The sequence below is a fragment of the Poecilia latipinna genome, unplaced genomic scaffold (assembly GCF_001443285.1).
Source record: "Poecilia latipinna isolate Pla-1442-1.1 unplaced genomic scaffold, P_latipinna-1.0 Scaffold499, whole genome shotgun sequence".
Lineage (NCBI taxonomy): Eukaryota > Metazoa > Chordata > Actinopteri > Cyprinodontiformes > Poeciliidae > Poecilia > Poecilia latipinna.
In genome coordinates this window covers 561684-580470 of record NW_015113115.1, presented here as the reverse complement: position 1 = coordinate 580470, position 18787 = coordinate 561684, and the positions used below count along the sequence as shown (strand labels likewise).

At 38.9% G+C, this 18787-nt stretch overlaps 1 protein-coding gene across 1 annotated transcript; it reads left to right on the top strand.

Annotated features, from left to right (window-relative positions):
- Positions 1-1236: 1236 nt before the first annotated feature.
- On the top strand, positions 1237-18337 carry ncs1b (neuronal calcium sensor 1b). Its single transcript, XM_015040175.1, has 8 exons — positions 1237-1306; positions 3196-3220; positions 11282-11420; positions 13876-13954; positions 15443-15531; positions 15606-15683; positions 16580-16687; positions 17078-18337. The coding sequence occupies exons 1-7, from the start codon at positions 1237-1239 to the stop codon at positions 16676-16678; spliced, it is 579 nt and encodes a 192-aa protein (XP_014895661.1). The 3' UTR covers positions 16679-16687; positions 17078-18337.
- The last annotated feature ends 450 nt before the right edge of the window (positions 18338-18787 follow it).

Here is an 18787-nt window from a genome sequence, read left to right as displayed (position 1 = left end):
AAAAAAGGCTCAACTCCGGTGCTCTCCACTGACCCTCCCTTCCTCATTTCCTTAGTGTAATGTCCAGCGCACACGGCAGGAGTTGTCGCCGATTGTCGGCCCATTTTCAAAACCTGAGAGACACATTAGCTGATAGAAACTCTAGGTAACGGTTCCATCGGGTTCGATCGTGCCGTGTGGTGTCCAGCCACATGGGCACAAAATAATGGTTACAAGTCCAGTTAACTAATTTTAAAATCAGGCATTAATCAATGCTTTACTAGAATTTACCTGCAATGCATGTGGCTAGAGTCAGCGTAAAGTCCTGACTGAAGGAAAATCATTATTTATGTCAGGTTAACGATGAACAGCTGAAAACTTACCGGGTTTATCAACTGCGGTAGCAATTTGGCTCCAACTCCTCCCCTTGTCATTTCTATATTCTTTGCACAAAATGTTGAATAAACATTTATGTTGTTTCCACATATCATCTCCGATGTCCGCTGGACTTCGGGTTGCGACGTGTCAGCTGTTTGGGATTCCCCTCATAACTTTCCCCCAGAAAGCACGGAGGAGAATCCGCGCTTTCTGATTGGCTACCTGTCACATTCAGCGTTAAGCTCCCAGTCGGGGAAAAACCCGATTTAGATAGGAGCGGCCACGACGATCTACCGTAACTCACCACACACTGCAGGATGATCGGTTACGAAATCACCAGCGAGAATCTTAGATCGGCCAACGATCTAAGATTGTCATAAGGACAAAATAGGGGCAAAAAAGCCGTGTAGTGTGAACTATTGCATTAGGTAGTCGGATGTGCCCATCTTCTTTATTTAAATCTAGTGATTACTGAAGGGCACATACAGACTCCATAATCTGCACTCTTTTGGTTGAATGCAATATTTATTTCCACTTTGGCTTTATGTTGTTTACTTTTTATTAAAGTACGTTTTTTGGTAATGGAGACTGAGAATCCATTTTATTTTTGTTTTTGGTCGTTTTGTTTATTTAGTTTATTAGTTCCAGTGTTATGTGTTCTTTTGAAAATAAAATGTATCTATCTATCTATGGCAGGAAATCGCATGCATTATTAGTCATTGCCATTAAATTAGTATCAAAAGGTCTTGAAACAATATTATCGTTTATCGCAATAATTTTTTTAGACAATTAATCGTCCAGCAAAATTTGTTATCGTGACAGGCCTATTTGTGACACACTGTGTGCCATTCTTCTGATGTCTACTTACGATAAGTCACCATGTCCAAACTGTTCTCCATTGCCCTCTACAGTCACCTGATCTCAGTACAGTACATCGAAAGGGAGATTTGTATCAAGGAGGCTAAATCTGCAGCAGCTGCATGATTCTGTTGCATCAAAATCCCTTGGGAATGTCCAACACCTCGTAAGATCTGTGTCACAAGGAAATAGAGCAGTTCTGAATGCAGAGGAAGGTCCAGCCTGATACTAGCAAGATGTACCTCATAAAGTGACTGGTAAGTGTAGATTTAAGAGAAAACAGAGTAAACTTGTTTAATTTAGCGGTCAACTGGTTATTGTGTAAAGTATTGTTTTTTTTTTTTTTAAGGAACAGAAGTATAATAAACTCTTAGCTGGTTAGTTAGCTGGGCTATCTTCTCAGGTAGCCAGTCTGCAGTTGCAAATGTAAAAATTGAGGGGTAGGAATAGTTGGTAATGACTTAACATTTTATCACAATATTTTGTGCTATTTATTTGGATAATAAAAAGTGACCATGAATACTTTTTAGCAATTTGTCACAACTCCATGAACACAGAAGTACTCAAAACTTACCCATTTCTATACAGGCTACATGTTTCAATAAGGAGAGCAAATATATTGATAAACATAACAGAATAACTTTATTTAATTATATTTATAAATGCGTTAACGTTTAGGAAGTAATTTCTCGTAGAAAAAAAGAGCAAAATTATCATCATCAATGTGATGATAAATGAAAATGACTTCCCAGACAATGCTAAATATGTACAATACTAATTATGTCTCCTAATCGATGGCCATTTTTGAAGCCTTATTTCAACAGCAACAGGTCTGGGAGGGGCAAGATGGACATTTTTTTCCCCCATATCCCATCACCTCTGCAGTTCTAAAATAAATGTTTTATGTGATAATTCTAGCCTTGATAAATTACCTCAGTTTCTTTCTTTCTTTCTTTCTATTTTTTTTTTTTCTTTTTTTTTTTTTGCCTGAACTGATTTTAAAGGCCAGTTTAATAGTAGCTTGACTGCCCTGTCAATTGTGGGCTCGACCTGATATTTCTTTTCCTGGAAGAGGTCACATGAGGGGTTTCTTTGCTAAAAGCCGAGCAGAACAAGTGAAGATGGACATAAATGCAAGCAAAAGCTGCCTTTTATCAATAGATTTAATGCGATTCTGTTATACTCTGGAAAGTAATGTGAACATTTCACAGAAAAGGTTTTTGCTTTTCCTGGATGTTGTGTAATCTAATGCCAGTACTGGCTTTTTAAATAGCATTAGTTTAAATGTGTGGAAGGTGTACGTCTGCTTTGCTGCTTTCATTTCTATGTTTTATACAGACGTAAAAACCATGACAGAGTTCCTCTGGGTTAAGTGTGACATTAGATGATATTAGTGTTTAACAAACACGCCAGGCAGTTGTGGTTAGAGGCTCCTTGTTCGACCCCCACAACACTTCTGGCTCGCTAGAAGTGGTGCAGTGGTACTTTAGCAGGAAGTCTCAAGGGACGGCTTGCTTAGAATACAGTTATTGATTTTCAACCCTCATTTTCATTACAAAACTCCAGGGGCCAGAAAGCAGAAAATTACTTCGGTTAGTTCGGGGAAAGTAACAAGTGGAGGGGAAAACTCGTGGGATCCATTGGTCCTGGTACATCGTGCTGCTTGTGTGGGCATAGAAACATATCCTGCTGCTAAAACGTATTTTACTCCTAAATCTATGGCTGACTTTCACATTCTAACTGACCTTTTTTTTTTTCCCAGCTTTCCTACTTGTCTCTTTGGATGCGCTACAATCAATTGCTTCCTCTTTGAGTGAAACAGTGCTACTTTCCAATATTTGCATGTGGGCTGATTATTTTTGTGCTCTGTCTGTGGATATGTGTTGGAAAGGTTTAGGCCAAGATGATTAACTACTAGGCTATTTTTTCTAGGACAAAAATCTCTTTCTGATGCCACTTTTCTTTTTCTGTCTTTTACAGTCACAGAGAAAGAAGTACAGCAGTGGTAAGTGTGTACATTTATTTTTAATGAGACTTTTTCCTGTTGTTACTTGATGATGATAATATATCAAAACTTTTGACAGGGGTCATTAGCGGATCTCACTTTGGTGTGCTTTTGTCCAGGAGTTGGTTTTTGTCAGTCTATGAAAAGTGTTTTTACAGTAGATTTGAAGCCGTCTCCCTCACGCTTCCCTGAAGACAGATGAGTTCTGAAAATAGAACAACTCTGAAGCATCACTGTGGCTAAATGACTTTGAAGGCTGATAAAACAGATACAAACATTTCCATGATGCGTTCCTCCCTAACCTTTTCACTCTGTTTGCAAACGGGATGTCTGATAAGAGAGGAATGGTGCGGGGGGTACAGAGGTTGTAAGGTCGCTGCATTTTGAAGGTTTTCGTGAATACAGCAAAAGTAATTACACCCTGTGATTTTTCTTTTTCATATTTTGCCACATTGCAACCACAAATTGTTGGATCTTCTATTGGAATTTTATAAAGTATAATAGACAAACACAAAGTAGTGCAATTTATTAAATGATTGATTTTTTTTCAGCACCTTTAAGTTATTCAATTAAAGAACTACCTTTTTTGCATTTACAGCTGGGGTTATGTGTGGCACTTCTTCATCCTTAACTTTTAGTATCTTGTCTAGAAGGTAATCTTCCATCTCAATTTCAAGTGTTTTGTTGGTTTTCTTCCACTATTACCCTGTATTTAGTTCTAGCCATTCAGAAAGTGGTTCACTTTGACCAGCTTCAGGATGATGTTGCCATCATTTTACAATTTTGGATGAAGTGTTATTTTTAGGAGTACACCAATAAATTGGGCCAATTTTTTTTTATTTTGGGTTTTTGTTGACTTCCACTACATATGTGATCTTATGCACTGATACTGTCTACCTTTGCAAAGATCTGAAGACCAGCCGCTGTCCCCTTTTCCTCTGCTGTAAGAGAGAGCTGATTGACAGAAACGCCCTCCAGATCATTTCTGCACGTGTGCAGTTCCCAAGTTAATGACTTTGACACTATATTTTGTAGCTTTTCACACAAAATAATCAGTACCAGCCAAATTGGAATTGGCAGGTCAGTCGTTTTAAAGATCCACCACAAAACTGCAATCAGTGTATCTCTAGTTATTTTTTCACCACGCAGCATTTTGCATGTTGGCCAAAAAGCTAAATTTTGATCATAAAACTTGTGGCAAACTGCAATGCATAAATGTTTTGTTTTTCTTTCATCAGTGGCTATCCTCAGATTTATCAAATGCATATCTAAAGGTTGTCATGTAGATAGATTTTGCCACATTAGTTCTGGATTCTTCAGCTCCTCCAGAGTCTTTGTTTCTTCTCTCATTAATTCTCTTCTACATTCAGTCAGTAAAGTGAACTGAACGGTGTTCTATGGGAGGAGTATCAGAATAGAGACACTTACCACATTTTTCAAATTTTAATTAAATAACAAAAAAACAAATTTATTTTACACTCTTCTTACTTATGCATTGTTTTTTTTCCAGTAAAATATTTTGGGATCACTACAGGACAAAACCTATAAAAGTGTAAAATGTAAGAATATTGTTACAAAGTGTTGTACATTGGCATCAAACCTTCACAAACCTTCAGATTAGTAAGTCTTCCTGTTAGTTTTTGTAGCTATTAGTCAGTGTGACTTCTACCAGCATCGTCCTGGTGCGGTTTCTTTGCCACAGTTCTTACTCGTTTACTTTGGACCAGAAGAGGAGAGACTATTGAGAAGATGATCGACAGTATTGGAATTTAAAGTTGTTGTGGGTCACTGACACTGCTAACATGCATAAGAAAGTGCAGCTTCATCACAGAGATGACTCGACTCGAGCATGAGTAGTCATCACTTCTCTTTGTTGTCTGCCCTCAGTTAAAACAAAGAACAGGGATTATCATAGGAGAGAGACCACTGTACGGAAGTGATCACTCCATCTTCACACTTCACTTCTTCTGGCTTGGTTTCGCATTTCACCATCAACTTGTGCATGCATGAAAGGAGCTGCGACTCGAGAGCTAGTTGCCTCCCATGCACCCCCCCTTCCTGTCTCCCCTTAGAAGCTGCACGGAGGGAAGGAGCCAGGCCACGCAGCAGCAGCAGCAACAACAACAGCGACTGCACTGTAGATATCGCTGCTGAAAGTTCCAGAGTCTCTGGGCTGCCCGAGTGCAATGGGGTGGAAACCCCCCCCATCTCCCCGCAACCCTCAAACCTCCACCCTGCCGGCTGCGCAGCCTGCTAGCTCACCATCACCCTCCGTGTCGTTCACAGAGATTTTTTTTTTTTGCATGAATCCTCACTCTTAGATCAGCAGCAATCAACACGGCCAAGTGTGAGGGATGAGAGGGAATTTTACCAGGGGAAATGGCAGATGGCATGTAATTAGAGCACAGGCACAGACACAGAAGAATTAGCAGGGTTAGATAAATGCCTGTGTTGTGCATTAAGTTTGCTCCCGTTTTAATTCTCCTCCAAGGGGAACATCATTAGTATGCCTGAGGCCTACCTGAAATCAATAACAAAATCCCATGGCTCAGTGATGTGCCTGCCAGCGAGGCGGGAGCAAAGGAAACGTCCTGCTCTTTAGCCAGCCACCATGCTAGATGCCAATGAGAGGTTGCTGGTGCCAATAATAAATACTTTATCACTGTCGGCGGGGTCTGATACTGTACGCCGAATCTGCTATGTTTCTAGACGTTGCAGCATCACACTGCATCAAGTACAGTCTGACTTTGTGGGGGGGGCTAACACTAGTGTCACCACGAAGATCTGTCGGACACGATGCGTTCCTGGCAAATAGCTGACAGTGAAAACATGTTTACTCCATGGTGCACTGCTTACTGTACCCACTGGAGCAACACTGGACTGTATGTTCACTTTATAGAACTGGTTTTGCAAATGTGGTTAAGTCCCTGATGTCAGGAGTAAAACAAATACATCTGATCACTGTGTGACAAATCAACTCAAATAAAAAGGTTTATTTAATTAAAAATGCAAACAAATGTACGGCGCTTAACCATTCATGCCCCTTAAGCATTTTCACACTTTTCCCAACAGTACAACTGCAAACTTTAAAGGTAAAAGTGACATTTTTATTGCTTAAAAAAAAAGAATAATATTCATCCCCCTTGAGTTTGTAGGTCTGCACACACAGAAGCTGACATTTAGACTCATTCATCTTCACAAAATAACTCAGTCAGGTTGGGTCGAGAGTGCCTGTGAACTGCAAATTTTAAGTTTTGCTGCATGTTTTTAAATAGACTTTGACTGGACCATTCTAATAGACGAACAAGCTTTGATCTAAACCAGGGATTTTCAGAGTGTGGTAGAGTTAGCCCCGTGGCAAAGTGCAAAGCAACAACTGTGCCCTTCCCCAACTACATTAGTGTTATTATATCATCTTTCAACATTTTGCTGTTGCATTAACTTGATGTTCCATTCATGCTTGTTTCTCTGAGGTTTAAGCGCAGCAGCACCACATGCGATGCTTCATTTGCTTCGTCATTTACATTGATAAAAGTATGAACTACTTTCCGCTATGACCACAGTCCATTTAGCTTGGTGTGACATTGCAGCATCTTTAGATAGAAAACCCAACTTTAGGTAATCATTCTCATGCTTTCTGCAGTTCTTTTTTTTTTTTTTTTTTTGCTTAGACTAAACTCTGTCTTCTTACTCACCGTAGCATTGGGTAATAAAAATCTGCCCATTTTTGTCTCTGGCGTATGCTTGGGGAAGTTAGCTTTTTTATTTTTATTCTTTTCAATCTCATTTCTCTCCCCCACCATTGAAAAGCCCTTATCTAAACCATTTCGTTGTATGGATGTTGCGATAGTTGAACTGCCACTCCAGTGTCAGGACTTTTTATTTACCTCCATCTTCCCATCAAACCTGGCCAGGTCCTGCAGAGTTGGCATAAACCTCTCTTCTGCTCCTCTGCTTTAACCTCTTCTGACAGTTTTTCTACTGTGTATTGGTAGGCTTTGTGGTTACGCCATACTTTCTATTTTTAGATGATAGACCGAACATTCATGAGATGTTCAAAGCTTGGGATATTGTTTTATAATATAACGGAAAAACAAACAAAACAAAAATCCCAATAAAGAGGAGGGAATTTTGTGGTTGTAATGTGAGAACATGCAGAAAAAAGTTTAATACCTTTGCCAGGTTCTCTGTGTTTTAACACACAGCTTATTTATTTCTTCTAATTGTATTAAATTTACTTTGCTAAGATTTTGTGGTTCTGGTAATGTTGCTCCAGCCATGTGTAGTTATACTCAAAAATTATTCGTACTCTGGCAGATTTAGTTGTAAAGTAATCTTTTAATTTTACCATCATCTTTCATGTAAAGTAATTTTAATTCGAGCCAGCCAGAGTCTTGAGCTGAAACTGGTAGAGAATCTATGGAGGGAGCTAAAGATTAGGGTGATGGCAAGGAGGCCTTCCAACCTCAAAGACTATAAGCTCATCAACAAATATAAATAGTAAAAATCCTAGAGGACTCATGCTAAAAACTGGAACTCGATTGTAAGAAGAATAACGTCGATTGTTGAGAAGGGTTTACATAATGTTCAACATCCAATTTTATATAAAAAAATAACATTCTTTTAATTTCTTTTTTTTATCTTTTGAGAGGTGTGTGCCTTGTTTTTTTTAAAATCAGAAATAAATTTAGTTTTTTTTTATTATTTGCCTGAGCCTATGAATAATTTGAAGCTTGTTTGTGAGCCTCTGAAAAGAAATGTTTCTTTTTATTTTTAGTTCTTGAAATTCTCTGGTTCTGCAGCACGAGTTCGATCATTTTATCTTGCAGATCTGTCTCTGTTGTAAAAGTGCAGTAAGATTTTTTTTTTAAGTGACAGTCATTAAGGTGCTGTGAAGATGTTGAAAGTAAGCCATGCTTCTGGCACTCTTAAGGCAAATAACAAAGGAGTACTTAAGAGATTCAGTTCCCCTTTTAGATATAACTCATTAGAAATATATATAAAAAAAAACACATTTTGCCTAAAAGTAGAGCATAGCAGACTGTACAAGTTCTTAAATTTAACTCTTTTTATGAAGAGTTTTCCAGAAGAATATTTTTCATTAGTATGTTCTTCCTGCGGTTTACTAAATGGAATCCCTCTGTCTGGTGATGAAAATATTTTTTTTGTTTGTTTTTCTTATAAAAGGAAGAAAAAGTTTGAATAAACTGTACCTGCTTTTGTCTGTTAGTCCACAAGAGGGCACAAAACACATTAACAGATGGGAATACTTGGGCATAATTATTTCATTTCTTTTTTTTTTTGTTTGTTTGTTTTTAGAATTTATGATAATATAAACAACAATACAGTTTTTTGCAAACCTTGAGAATCGATTGTATGATTTGTTTTCATAGACTAGTAATTATCACTTCTGATAAATTAATAGAGAAAATAAGCAGAATTTACTTGTTAAAAGCCACAATTTTTTTTGTAGAACAATTTAAATCTAAAGACCACATTTAGATCTATTTTTATTTGCTCTGTAATGAGAGTGTTCATCAATTTAAATAGTATTTTGTAATCCCAATGAAACACACGTTTTTTCAATCATTACTACTTCTGTGTTTGTTGCATATTTTGTTGCTACTAAGCAGAACGCTGCTGGTCTCTTTAGTAAGCAATAGCCAGATAAATAGTTTCTGTGTTGGCTCATCAATAATAAATTTACTAAGATTAATCACAAAAGAAGCTAAACCTGGTTATCAGTTGTTTTTTATATATATTTAAAGTATTTTTATTTTTTATTTTTATTTTGTAACAGCAGCTGTAATTTAGTGGCTTGTAAAAGTATTCCTGTCTTTTGCTATTTTCCATGTTATTTCACGTTACAACCACAAAACATCCATGTGCTTTATTTAGACGTGATAGACCAGCACAACGTATGTAGTGCTTAGTTATGACTGAATTGAGTTGTATCCATTTGTATTTAACCCCCTATAATGTGATACCCCTAACAGGTGCAGTTCAACTCGAAATAATTACGTCTGCTTGAGTATATTTCACGTTAGAATAAATCCAGCTGTTCAGTGAAGGCTTCAGAGGTTTGTTAGAGAACATTAGAGAACAGCAGCGTCATCAGGACAAAGGAACATGATAGAAATAAAGTTTAGGAGAAGTTTAAATCAGGGATGGGTTATAAATAGGAGTGCACCAATAAATTGGCAAACTGAAAATTCCGCCACGATTTCCTTAATTTTGGGAGATTAGCTATCGCCCGACATGTAAGTGTTAAATTGAATTTTAAAAATCCATATTTGCCAAAATCAGAATCGGCAGGTCAAGCTTTTTAAAAACCGTAGATCGGCCAGAATACTGCAACCGGTGCACTCTTCCTAGTCATAAGACAAAGGTTTTGGATTTTACAACGCACAAGCCAGCTCATCACCTGAATATGGAAAAGTATTACGCAAATGAAAACATAAAACGTTACATTGTCAGGACATGTAACATCTAGATTTCATGGAAGACTGAGGAGAAGAAAGCTGTTATCGAAAGGAAGCTATTAGAAATGGTGGTGGCAGCATCAGGCTGCGGGTATAAGAGATAGGGAAGCTTATCACAGTTTATTAGATGATTCATTAAGGTAAATAATGGACAATCCTGGAAGAAGATCTGTTAAGAGGTCACATCTGCTGTCCCAGTCAAAGTCCAGACGCACTCCATCATGTCTGACCATACCTGAGCTGAACAAAGACAGAAAATCTTTTACAAAGGTTCTACAATCTATTGATTCAGAGGAGCTGAGTATAAATACTTTAGAGATGTAAAAACGTTGGAAATGTGCCATTTTTCTTCTACTTAATTATACAAACTTTGTGTTAGTCCATTATGTAAAATACACTAAAGCTTGTGGTTGTAACAGTGCAAAAAGAGAAACAATGTTTAATGCTTCAACACTGTGGATGTCACTATAGGCAATATAAAATAGAAGTTATAGAAAGACTGGAAAAAAGACGTAGAAGATAGAAGAATGACTGACGGATTCCCACAAAGAGGTTTGGCTTTGGATTAGGACACGCTTTGTGTCTCCTGCACTTTGAATACCAATGAGGTTATACTTCACCATAGTGAGCTAGGCGCTCATTTCACTGCACATCATCTCCAGATAATTCATATTACATCGTTCTGCTGTCATCTCGCTCCTCTTCTTGCTAAACTAACTTTTTTTTCCTAGCTGCTTCTCAAAGCAGCTTCCCATCTTTTGGACTTACACGAAACTGGCTTTGTTATCTCCCAGGCAGATTAAAAGTAAAGCGTGTAAGAAGAGGAAGGACTCAGTGTGTGTGCACGGAGAAGCTCCATGCTGGCCTTCGGTCTTCTTCAAAGCTCTTCTGTGCTTTAATTATAGACCGGCCTCATTTTGAGAAGCCTTAACAGAATCGGAGATGCACATGCGGTGCTCTCCTGTGTGTACTTGATCAGTTTTGCAATGTTTTATGTAGCTAGAGGGGTAATCCTCCTCTACGTCCTCCTTCTGCCACTCATCTAACATTTATTTTTACAGAAACTAACACTCTCTATTTTGTTCCTTGAGCTGTTGGTTTGATTCCTCGATGGCTGTTTTCTCCGTTACAAAAGCAGTCCTGGAGACAGCCTACCTCTGAGTGACTGCGCCTCAAATTGCTTATGAGATGCTTCTATTTTTAGGCTAATAGAGATGTTAAGTCGTTCTCCAGATATGTCATTTCCAGGAGCGAGAGGAAGCTCTCCGACTTATCTATCAGCTCCACATATTATCAAAGAGAAGCAGAAAGGAATTTGATTAGCGTTAACCACCTTGGGCTCGCTATTGGATTAGAGTGATCATCTTATCTATGAATGAGACAAATTGCTTTGCACTTTACCTTTTTGGTCTGGCACATTTTTTCATGCTGAATCAGTCACGCTCGCTTGTCGTTGAGGTGACGAGGTGACTTCAGCCCGCTGCCCAGTTGGAGCCTGATGATTATCTGATTGCAAGACTGATGTTTTGATACTTCTTTTTTTTTTTTTTTGTTTTAATATTTTGATTTTGTTTTTCAGGTACAAAGGCTTCATCAAGGATTGTCCCAGTGGCCAGCTGGATGCTTTGGGCTTTCAGAAGATATACAAGCAGTTTTTTCCTTTCGGAGACCCCACCAAGTTTGCTTCGTTCGTCTTTAATGTATTTGATGAAAATAAGGTTTGTACTTCATATTGTGCAGAATTTAAGACACTAATAAGGCATTGAAATTAAATTAAAAGCAACGGTTGGTGGTTTTCTAGGCTCTTTTTCTCTGCGCTGCCACTTAATAAATGGCATTTATAAAATCTAATTGTTTTTTTTTGAGCATGCTGTAGTTCCTGGAACATGTTTTGCCCTTTTTCTTAGAAGCACAGGGCATGTGTTTTTTCTTTCTTTCTTTTTTTGCAGAATGCTCTTCATTCAGACTCTTTTCAACTGAACTGTCGACTGCATTTAAAGGGAGTGGAGTCCTTTGACAAAATATGATCAAAGTGTACTGTGCAAGGCTGTTATAGATTTTAACTCACAAGTACTGGAGTTTAAAGCATCCACATTATTATTTCAGTTGCCTTACATAACTTAGAGAAAATGGCTACCAAGCGTTTAATCGTTTCCGACAAAATCCTGAAAACATTCTCATAATAACAGACTTTTTACAGGCGTTTTGGACTTTCTCTTAGTAAAACATTACATTTGCATGCACTATATTTTAAGAAGTTTTTTCTATATTTTAAGAATGGTTTAATTGTAATGCCAATAAAGTGTTTAAAAATTTGAAATGGCTATAAAAAACCCCCATTTCATAATAAAATGTTACTGAAACTTCATTTTTATTTTCAAAATTGATTCTTCTTTTACTCTGTTTTACCTGTTGAGAGATGCCTGTCTGGTTTCCTATTAGAAACAAACCTTTTTGTGGATCTGCTCTCTCCACAAACCTCCCTACACCAACAGCACACCACACAGCAGGTCGTCAAGGAACTAAATCAGCCATTATAGTCTCTATTTCCCTGTAAATGTCATTACAGCGGTTTAAAAAGACATGGGTTGTTAGGGGCGATTTAGATTTGTTACATCAACAAAATACCCTTGTGGCTTATAATGCACTTTAACAAGCTATGCATACAAAATCCAGGGTGTGTTTTTTTTTTTTTAGAACCTGGCTGAGCAAAATGAGACATTGTTCGTTTGGGGCTCGGCTGGATTACACACAGCTGAGCACCAACAGGTGATGATGAGTCAGGAACACTGACACTGATCGTTTACAAGTGAATGGATGATGTCCTCCAGTCATCATCTCCATGGTTCACCCTATACGACAAGTTACTATGACTTGTTTAAGACCAGTTAATGAACTCTCTGTCACACACTGTTTTTTCTTCTTTAAGTTTTTGGTATTTTCCAATTGTTCTCATTATTTCTGTTAGAATCAAACAGTTGCTTATTTATTCGTGCAAGTTTGAGCAAGGCCAAAATGTTGCTTGTATATTTGAACAACCAACCCAACATGACAGCTGCAAATAATTATTCAGATTATGTTTAGGCAGAGGAACAATAAGCCAGCAGCTCCCAGGGTGCTTGTGTGCCCCCTGGAGGTTTATTGACTTGCAGATAAATGGCTTTTTGTTGGAGGGATCAGACAAACCCCGGCACGTCTGATGATTATCTTTGACTCACATTGGTGTTAGGCACCCCGTAGTCAGAGAATGCATTGATCTTTGGTTTTATGGCTTATGTCACTGGCAGCGCATGACTTCAGCATTTTTCTTAGATAGGCAGATGTCTAGTAGAGATAAAATTAACTGACCTCAGAGACCACCGAGAGTGCCTGACTGTTTCCTGACGTGGGGGTGGAAGGATACAGGTAGATGTCTGTTGTGAAGGAATGTGGGAAACCCTTTGTCATGCAGCTGTGGCCTTTACTATTTCTAGCCACAATATGAAGCTAAATCCTGAAATTTCCATTATTGTGTGTGGAATTTTCCTTTTATGCATTTTTTTTTAAAGGAGACAATTTTACGTTTCAAGACTATGTAGGATTTGATCTACTTTTCATCTCTTGTGTCAACTTTGACTGTCTTCCATTCTATTTTCTGCTTCAAGTCCAGCCACACAGGGGGAAAAATAAAAATAAACAGTATTAAGACCCCAATTCCAAAATTGAATGCAGATGCGGCCATTTAAGACTGTGCAAAAGCTGAAACGTCCAAATCGGAGTGAAGTTTCTCCCTTGTTTAACAAAATGATCCTCCACGATCAATCAAGATGAGGAATGTTTGGGAAAAAATCTGTAACATCCTGGCCACCAAAACCCGGTGATTGTGTTCGTTAGGTGGGAGTCTTAAGAAGATGAACCAGTAGCATCCGTCTCGCTAATGACCAGAGGTGACATATTTCAGCCTCAGGAGAGAGCCAGGTGCAGGGCGAAAAATAGCAGCTCCGTTGGAGCAAACGTCTGGCCCAGTTTTCAGCACAATGCAGGAAGGACAGCATGAAAGAACGAGGAAGAGGAGGAGGAGGATCGGAGGGGGGGCGGAGTTCATTAAAGTTAGAGTTACACAAAATGTGATGTGGGATGGTCTTCTTGTCTAGAGCTAATTACATTCTGCGTCTGTTTTCTGTCGCTCGCTAGGACGGACGAATCGAGTTTTCCGAGTTCATCCAGGCCCTGTCAGTGACCTCCAGGGGGACTCTGGATGAGAAGCTCAGATGTAAGAAGGAACTGTTCTCTGTTTTTCACCTTGAAATGACAGGATTTAGCTTTAATTGGGCTGCTTTACGTATTAAAAAGGACAGGTGGGTTCAAAGGAGCACCGACTGTAAAAGATTACCATGTGTCTTCAGGAAACTTTCAGCATCTTGAAAATAAAAAAAAAATAAAAACAAACAAAAAAAAACATATTGGTCAAATTCTAACCATATCTGTTTCATTAAAACTAATGTGATCTAAAAATTTTATAGCAGCTTGAAAATGTATTCACTCCCCTCTTTCATGTTACAACCTCTAAGAGCAGTGAGTTTTATTAGGACTTCACATGGAAAACCAACACAAAGAAGTGTATAATTAGGAAGTGAATGAAAAATTATATATGGCTTTGGAATTTTTTTACCAGTAAAAGTCAGTAAATTGTGTGGCGTGCATTAGTATTCAGCTGCCCTGAGTTCATATTTTGTAGAACCACATTCTGAAGTTGGCAAAATAACAAAAACTCAATTTGGTTTGAGAGCGCCTGTGAAGAGAAATTCAAAGACTTCTTTTATACTGATTGGACTCTCATTTAGGTCTGAACTTTGACTGGGCCATTCTAACACACTGCAACTGTGTGTTAGAATGGCCCAGTGGTTTAGATGGGCGATCTAAACCATTTTATTTTTGCTCTGGCTGTATGTTTTGTCATCCTGCTGGAAAGTCAGTCCATGCCCTGTCTAAATTCTTCTGCAGCTCCCTGCAGGCTTCTTTCCCAGATTCCACTAAACTGCATTTAGCTCCATGCCTTTCATCATCAAACCTGACCGGCTGTGCTATCGCTGCTGAAACGAGTATCACTACAGCGTGACGTTGTGATTATTCAATTCCATACAAACTGAGGCTGAATTGCCTCCCTAGCATGCAGTCAGGCCCTGCAGAGCTTTGCTAATGCGCTAATATTGGAGCCAGGTGTGCTGAAGCAGAGAGACGTCTAAAAGTCGCAGAACACAGACTTCAGACATCATTATGCTTCTTAATGAAAATATGATTTGATCAGTTTATTGTACTTGTTTAAATGTAAGTTCTTTGTATTATGACTTGTATCATTATTACATTATAGTAAATGCTATAAAATATCGTAATAAAATGTTTTGTCAATATCACACTCATCCCTATGATCAAGGCATTTCATATCGACGTGCAGTTCGTTTTTCAAAACACGTAGGATTTTTGATTTTTGGAGTACACAGCTAGTAGTTGTCCTGTCTACAGATTGTCTCACTTCAGCTGTTGCTCATCTGGGGTGTCAGAGTAAAGAGGAGCTGAATACAAATGCGCACAACAGTTCAGATTTTTATTTGCAGACAAATAATTTTGCTTTCCAGATGCACCACTTTATGTCGATCTATCGCATAAAATCTGAAAACATTCAAAATTTGTGATTAAATTACGACAAAATGTGAAAATCACCTTTTCAAACCTTTATTATTACTTTTTTTTCTCTGTGCAGGGGCCTTTAAACTGTATGATCTCGACAACGACGGCTACATAACTCGTGATGAAATGTTAAACATTGTAGATGCTATATATCAAATGGTGGTAAGTATGGGGCCCACATCTTTTTTTCCTTGTCCTGATTTGCTAGAGTGATAATTATGCAACGTCTGTCTCAGGGAAACACTGTGGAGCTACCAGAGGAAGAAAACACACCAGAAAAGAGAGTGGACCGTATTTTTGCAATGATGGACAAGGTCAGTGTAGCATTATTACACTTTATGATGTAGCCTTTTATTTGACCTCCTAGCATCAAACTTTAGTTGACACAGATAAGTCCAGCAATAATTATTCATTTAGCATTACCTGGGCTAATTTTGCCTTTGTTGCTACCCTAAGAGCTACAGAGACTGAAGCTTAGAGCTGGTGGTTGTACCCAGAGCAGTATCACTAACACTGCAGTCTATAAACGTCATTTATAGTCATCTTCAGCACTGGCCGTCAGTGCCCACACTCTCAGGCCTAGGAATCCACTCAGCTGTAGTGAAAGGTGAGATGCAACTCACCACTGCCAGCTGTAGCCGACAGGACTACGGGTCTATCAGCAACAAGGTTCACTGAACTCAACATCAGTTAATCAGCATAAAGCAGGAGCAATACAGTTGCTGCTAAATAATAAACTAGCTCTGAACCTGGTCTCATTTTACCACTTTACAAGAGTTTATATGGCAAACTATGGCAATTTCAATGTATTAAACGTTTTTCATTGGGATTTCTTTGGGATAAATCAGCACAGGGATGCACCAATATGTAGGTGTTATGGCCTACAGGCAATATTTACCGATATTACCGAACCAGGTTCATTTAAACTTCCCACAATCCCTTGCTGCATCACTATTAATGTCATATTACCAAACAAATACCACATGACCAAAACAGACGGCAACAAGATGGACCGATATCGATCAAAAATGACTAATATTGGCTGATGCTGTTGCTAGTACCGCCGATATATCATGCATCCCTTAACCAGAATAAAGTGACTGAGTGCATAACATGGCCAAACAGTACGGTAGCATTGCCTGATTTTTTTTTTTTTTTTTGGTTTGTTGATCATTTCAAAGCTTCAGTCTCATTGTGTTTCCTGTTGCAGAATGCAGATGGGAAGCTGACTCTGCAGGAGTTTCAGGAAGGGTCAAAGGCAGACCCTTCCATTGTTCAGGCACTGTCACTCTATGACGGACTTGTGTAGAAATGTAAGGTGAGTGGAGGAAAAAAAGCAAAACAAAACAAAAACATACGAGCTGGACCATTCCTCAGCTCCTCTCTGATCCCAGGTGTTACGTCACAATCTCTGCTAAAACAGTGAAGTTCCTATTCCATCAGAGCCGACTGTGGAAGACGCAAAACAGAGGAAAGCCACTGTCTGCTCTCAGTTTGTCCTCATGAATTATTCAAATGGCCCACTTGTTTACTGGCAGCGTAATATTGTCGCAGCGCTGAATAAAGATGGAAACATCTCACTGCCTAATGTAATGCACTGGCTGCTGCCAATTGTGGCTGACATCCTGCTCAGTGTTTTGTCAACTGTGAAGTGAGCTCATGAAGACATATGCATCCTGTGTAAATGCTCTGTTTGCTTGTTCTCCAGCATCCAGGTATTACGACGCCGCACTCCGTCTTCAGCGCAGTGATTATCCGTTTTGCAACTTTTTCAGAGGGGGTCCGATTCAGCGCCCTCCTGCTTTTTGCACGCCAACGCCGTTCCGTCACATCCTGATCAACCCGAAAGGGAGGATTACAAACTTTTATCGTCCAATTGATTGCGTTCATTCGCAAAAAAAAAAAAAAGGACATCAAACACAAAATTCTTCTGATGTAACGAGGAATGCCTGCCCTCACCCTCGGTCATCGCTCAGTGCTTCTGCAGCCCTGCAGCGGCGTTGTGGACTGTGTTCGAACGTTTCCGTGTTCTGGGAGCGAAGTGTCGGACAATCCGAGGAACGGGATCCCTCAACGACGCTTGCGTTCTTCTCGTCTAAACGCCGTAAATCACCAGAACAGCTCAGAGGGACTGTGCTGTTGCCGCGGCCTCTTCGCCTCCGCATTGAGATACTTTAAGTCTCTGGAAATAATGTGTTACAAACACTAACTTAAAAGCTACAAAGCAGTTATAGTGTATATATTATAATGTACATACAATGGTAATTTATTTTCTGCTTTGCTGCATTTATGAGACTTTTCTCATAAATATAGAACGATTATTTTATTTTTATTTTTTATCAAAGGTGTCGAAATGTATTGCACTGTATTTTTCCTTACCATTGTTGGAGCGTTCTTTTTCTCCCATTCAGAGGTTAGTTCTGAGAGAAGAGGAATGTTTAAGCAGCACAGAGTTTTCTATGGATGATTTTTATTGCGTTTGCCGTCCGGGCCCCCCGTTGTTTTTCAATTCCCCCCCCCCCCCCGTTAGCATGAGTGTGTGCTGTTGACCCCGTTGCACAACTGCATCCTGAATGACACGGCTTGAACAACGGAGAGCATTCCCGCAGCTTTACATCAGAATTGAGGCCGAGCGTTTTTCTTTTTTGAGAGCGCCGCACTCCACCCTTGGCAACACAAAGCCCGGGTCGCTGAGAGGCGCAAACAAGACGTCAGTTTTGGTTGTAAAGCTTTTGAGATCGCCGTGGTTGCAAGTGTCTACATGATATTTGCAATGTGTGAGGCCAGAGCATGTGATTCTTCCTTCTTTTTATATTTAGATTATTTATTTTAGAACATTTTTTGGTGTTTTATCTGCTTCACTAATAGTTGTTTGCCTTATGCGGATTATAATTTACTAGATTATGATTGTCATTTATCTGTTAGACAGTGTAAAAGCACAGAATAAAATGCATTTAAGTGGCTAATATTTATATTTCTGTATTTTAGTTTGGAATGAGTAGAAAAGTGTTTAAATTTTTTTTTATAGAGAAGTATTTGGGATGCATTTAAGGGACGGCTTTGTAGATTAACTTTTGTTCAAATGTAGAATTTTAAATTACCTTGATTATATTCCTATTTAGAGAATATTACTCAAGTTTGCACAGATTGCGTTAAGGCAAAAAAAAAAAAATACAGGACATGTTCTGGGTTCAGTATTCCACTGTGTAACATCACGTAATAAGTGTCATGTTAAGCTTTAGTGCCTGTTATTGCTTTGCAACACAGATTCTGATGTGCCAGCTTACTAAACCTGCACTGTACAACTAATGAACAATGAAGTACATGAAACTGTGGCATGTGGCAGTGATGGATGATTTGATGCCGCCTGGCGGCTTTTGAGCCTCTCGGCCTCGCCGGGATTGAGTCACTTTCTGTT

What these genes read in the sequence shown, in the direction of transcription:
- ncs1b (XM_015040175.1), top strand. Translation starts at nt 1,237, where the DNA reads ATGTCCAAACTGTTCTCCATTGCCCTCTACAGTCACCTGATCTCAGTA. An exon ending in TCTGGATGAGAAGCTCAGAT is followed by an intron (nt 13,955 to 15,442) that starts GTAAGAAGGAAC and finishes TTCTCTGTGCAG; the next exon opens with GGGCCTTTAAACTGTATGAT. An exon ending in ATGCTATATATCAAATGGTG is followed by an intron (nt 15,532 to 15,605) that starts GTAAGTATGGGG and finishes CGTCTGTCTCAG; the next exon opens with GGAAACACTGTGGAGCTACC.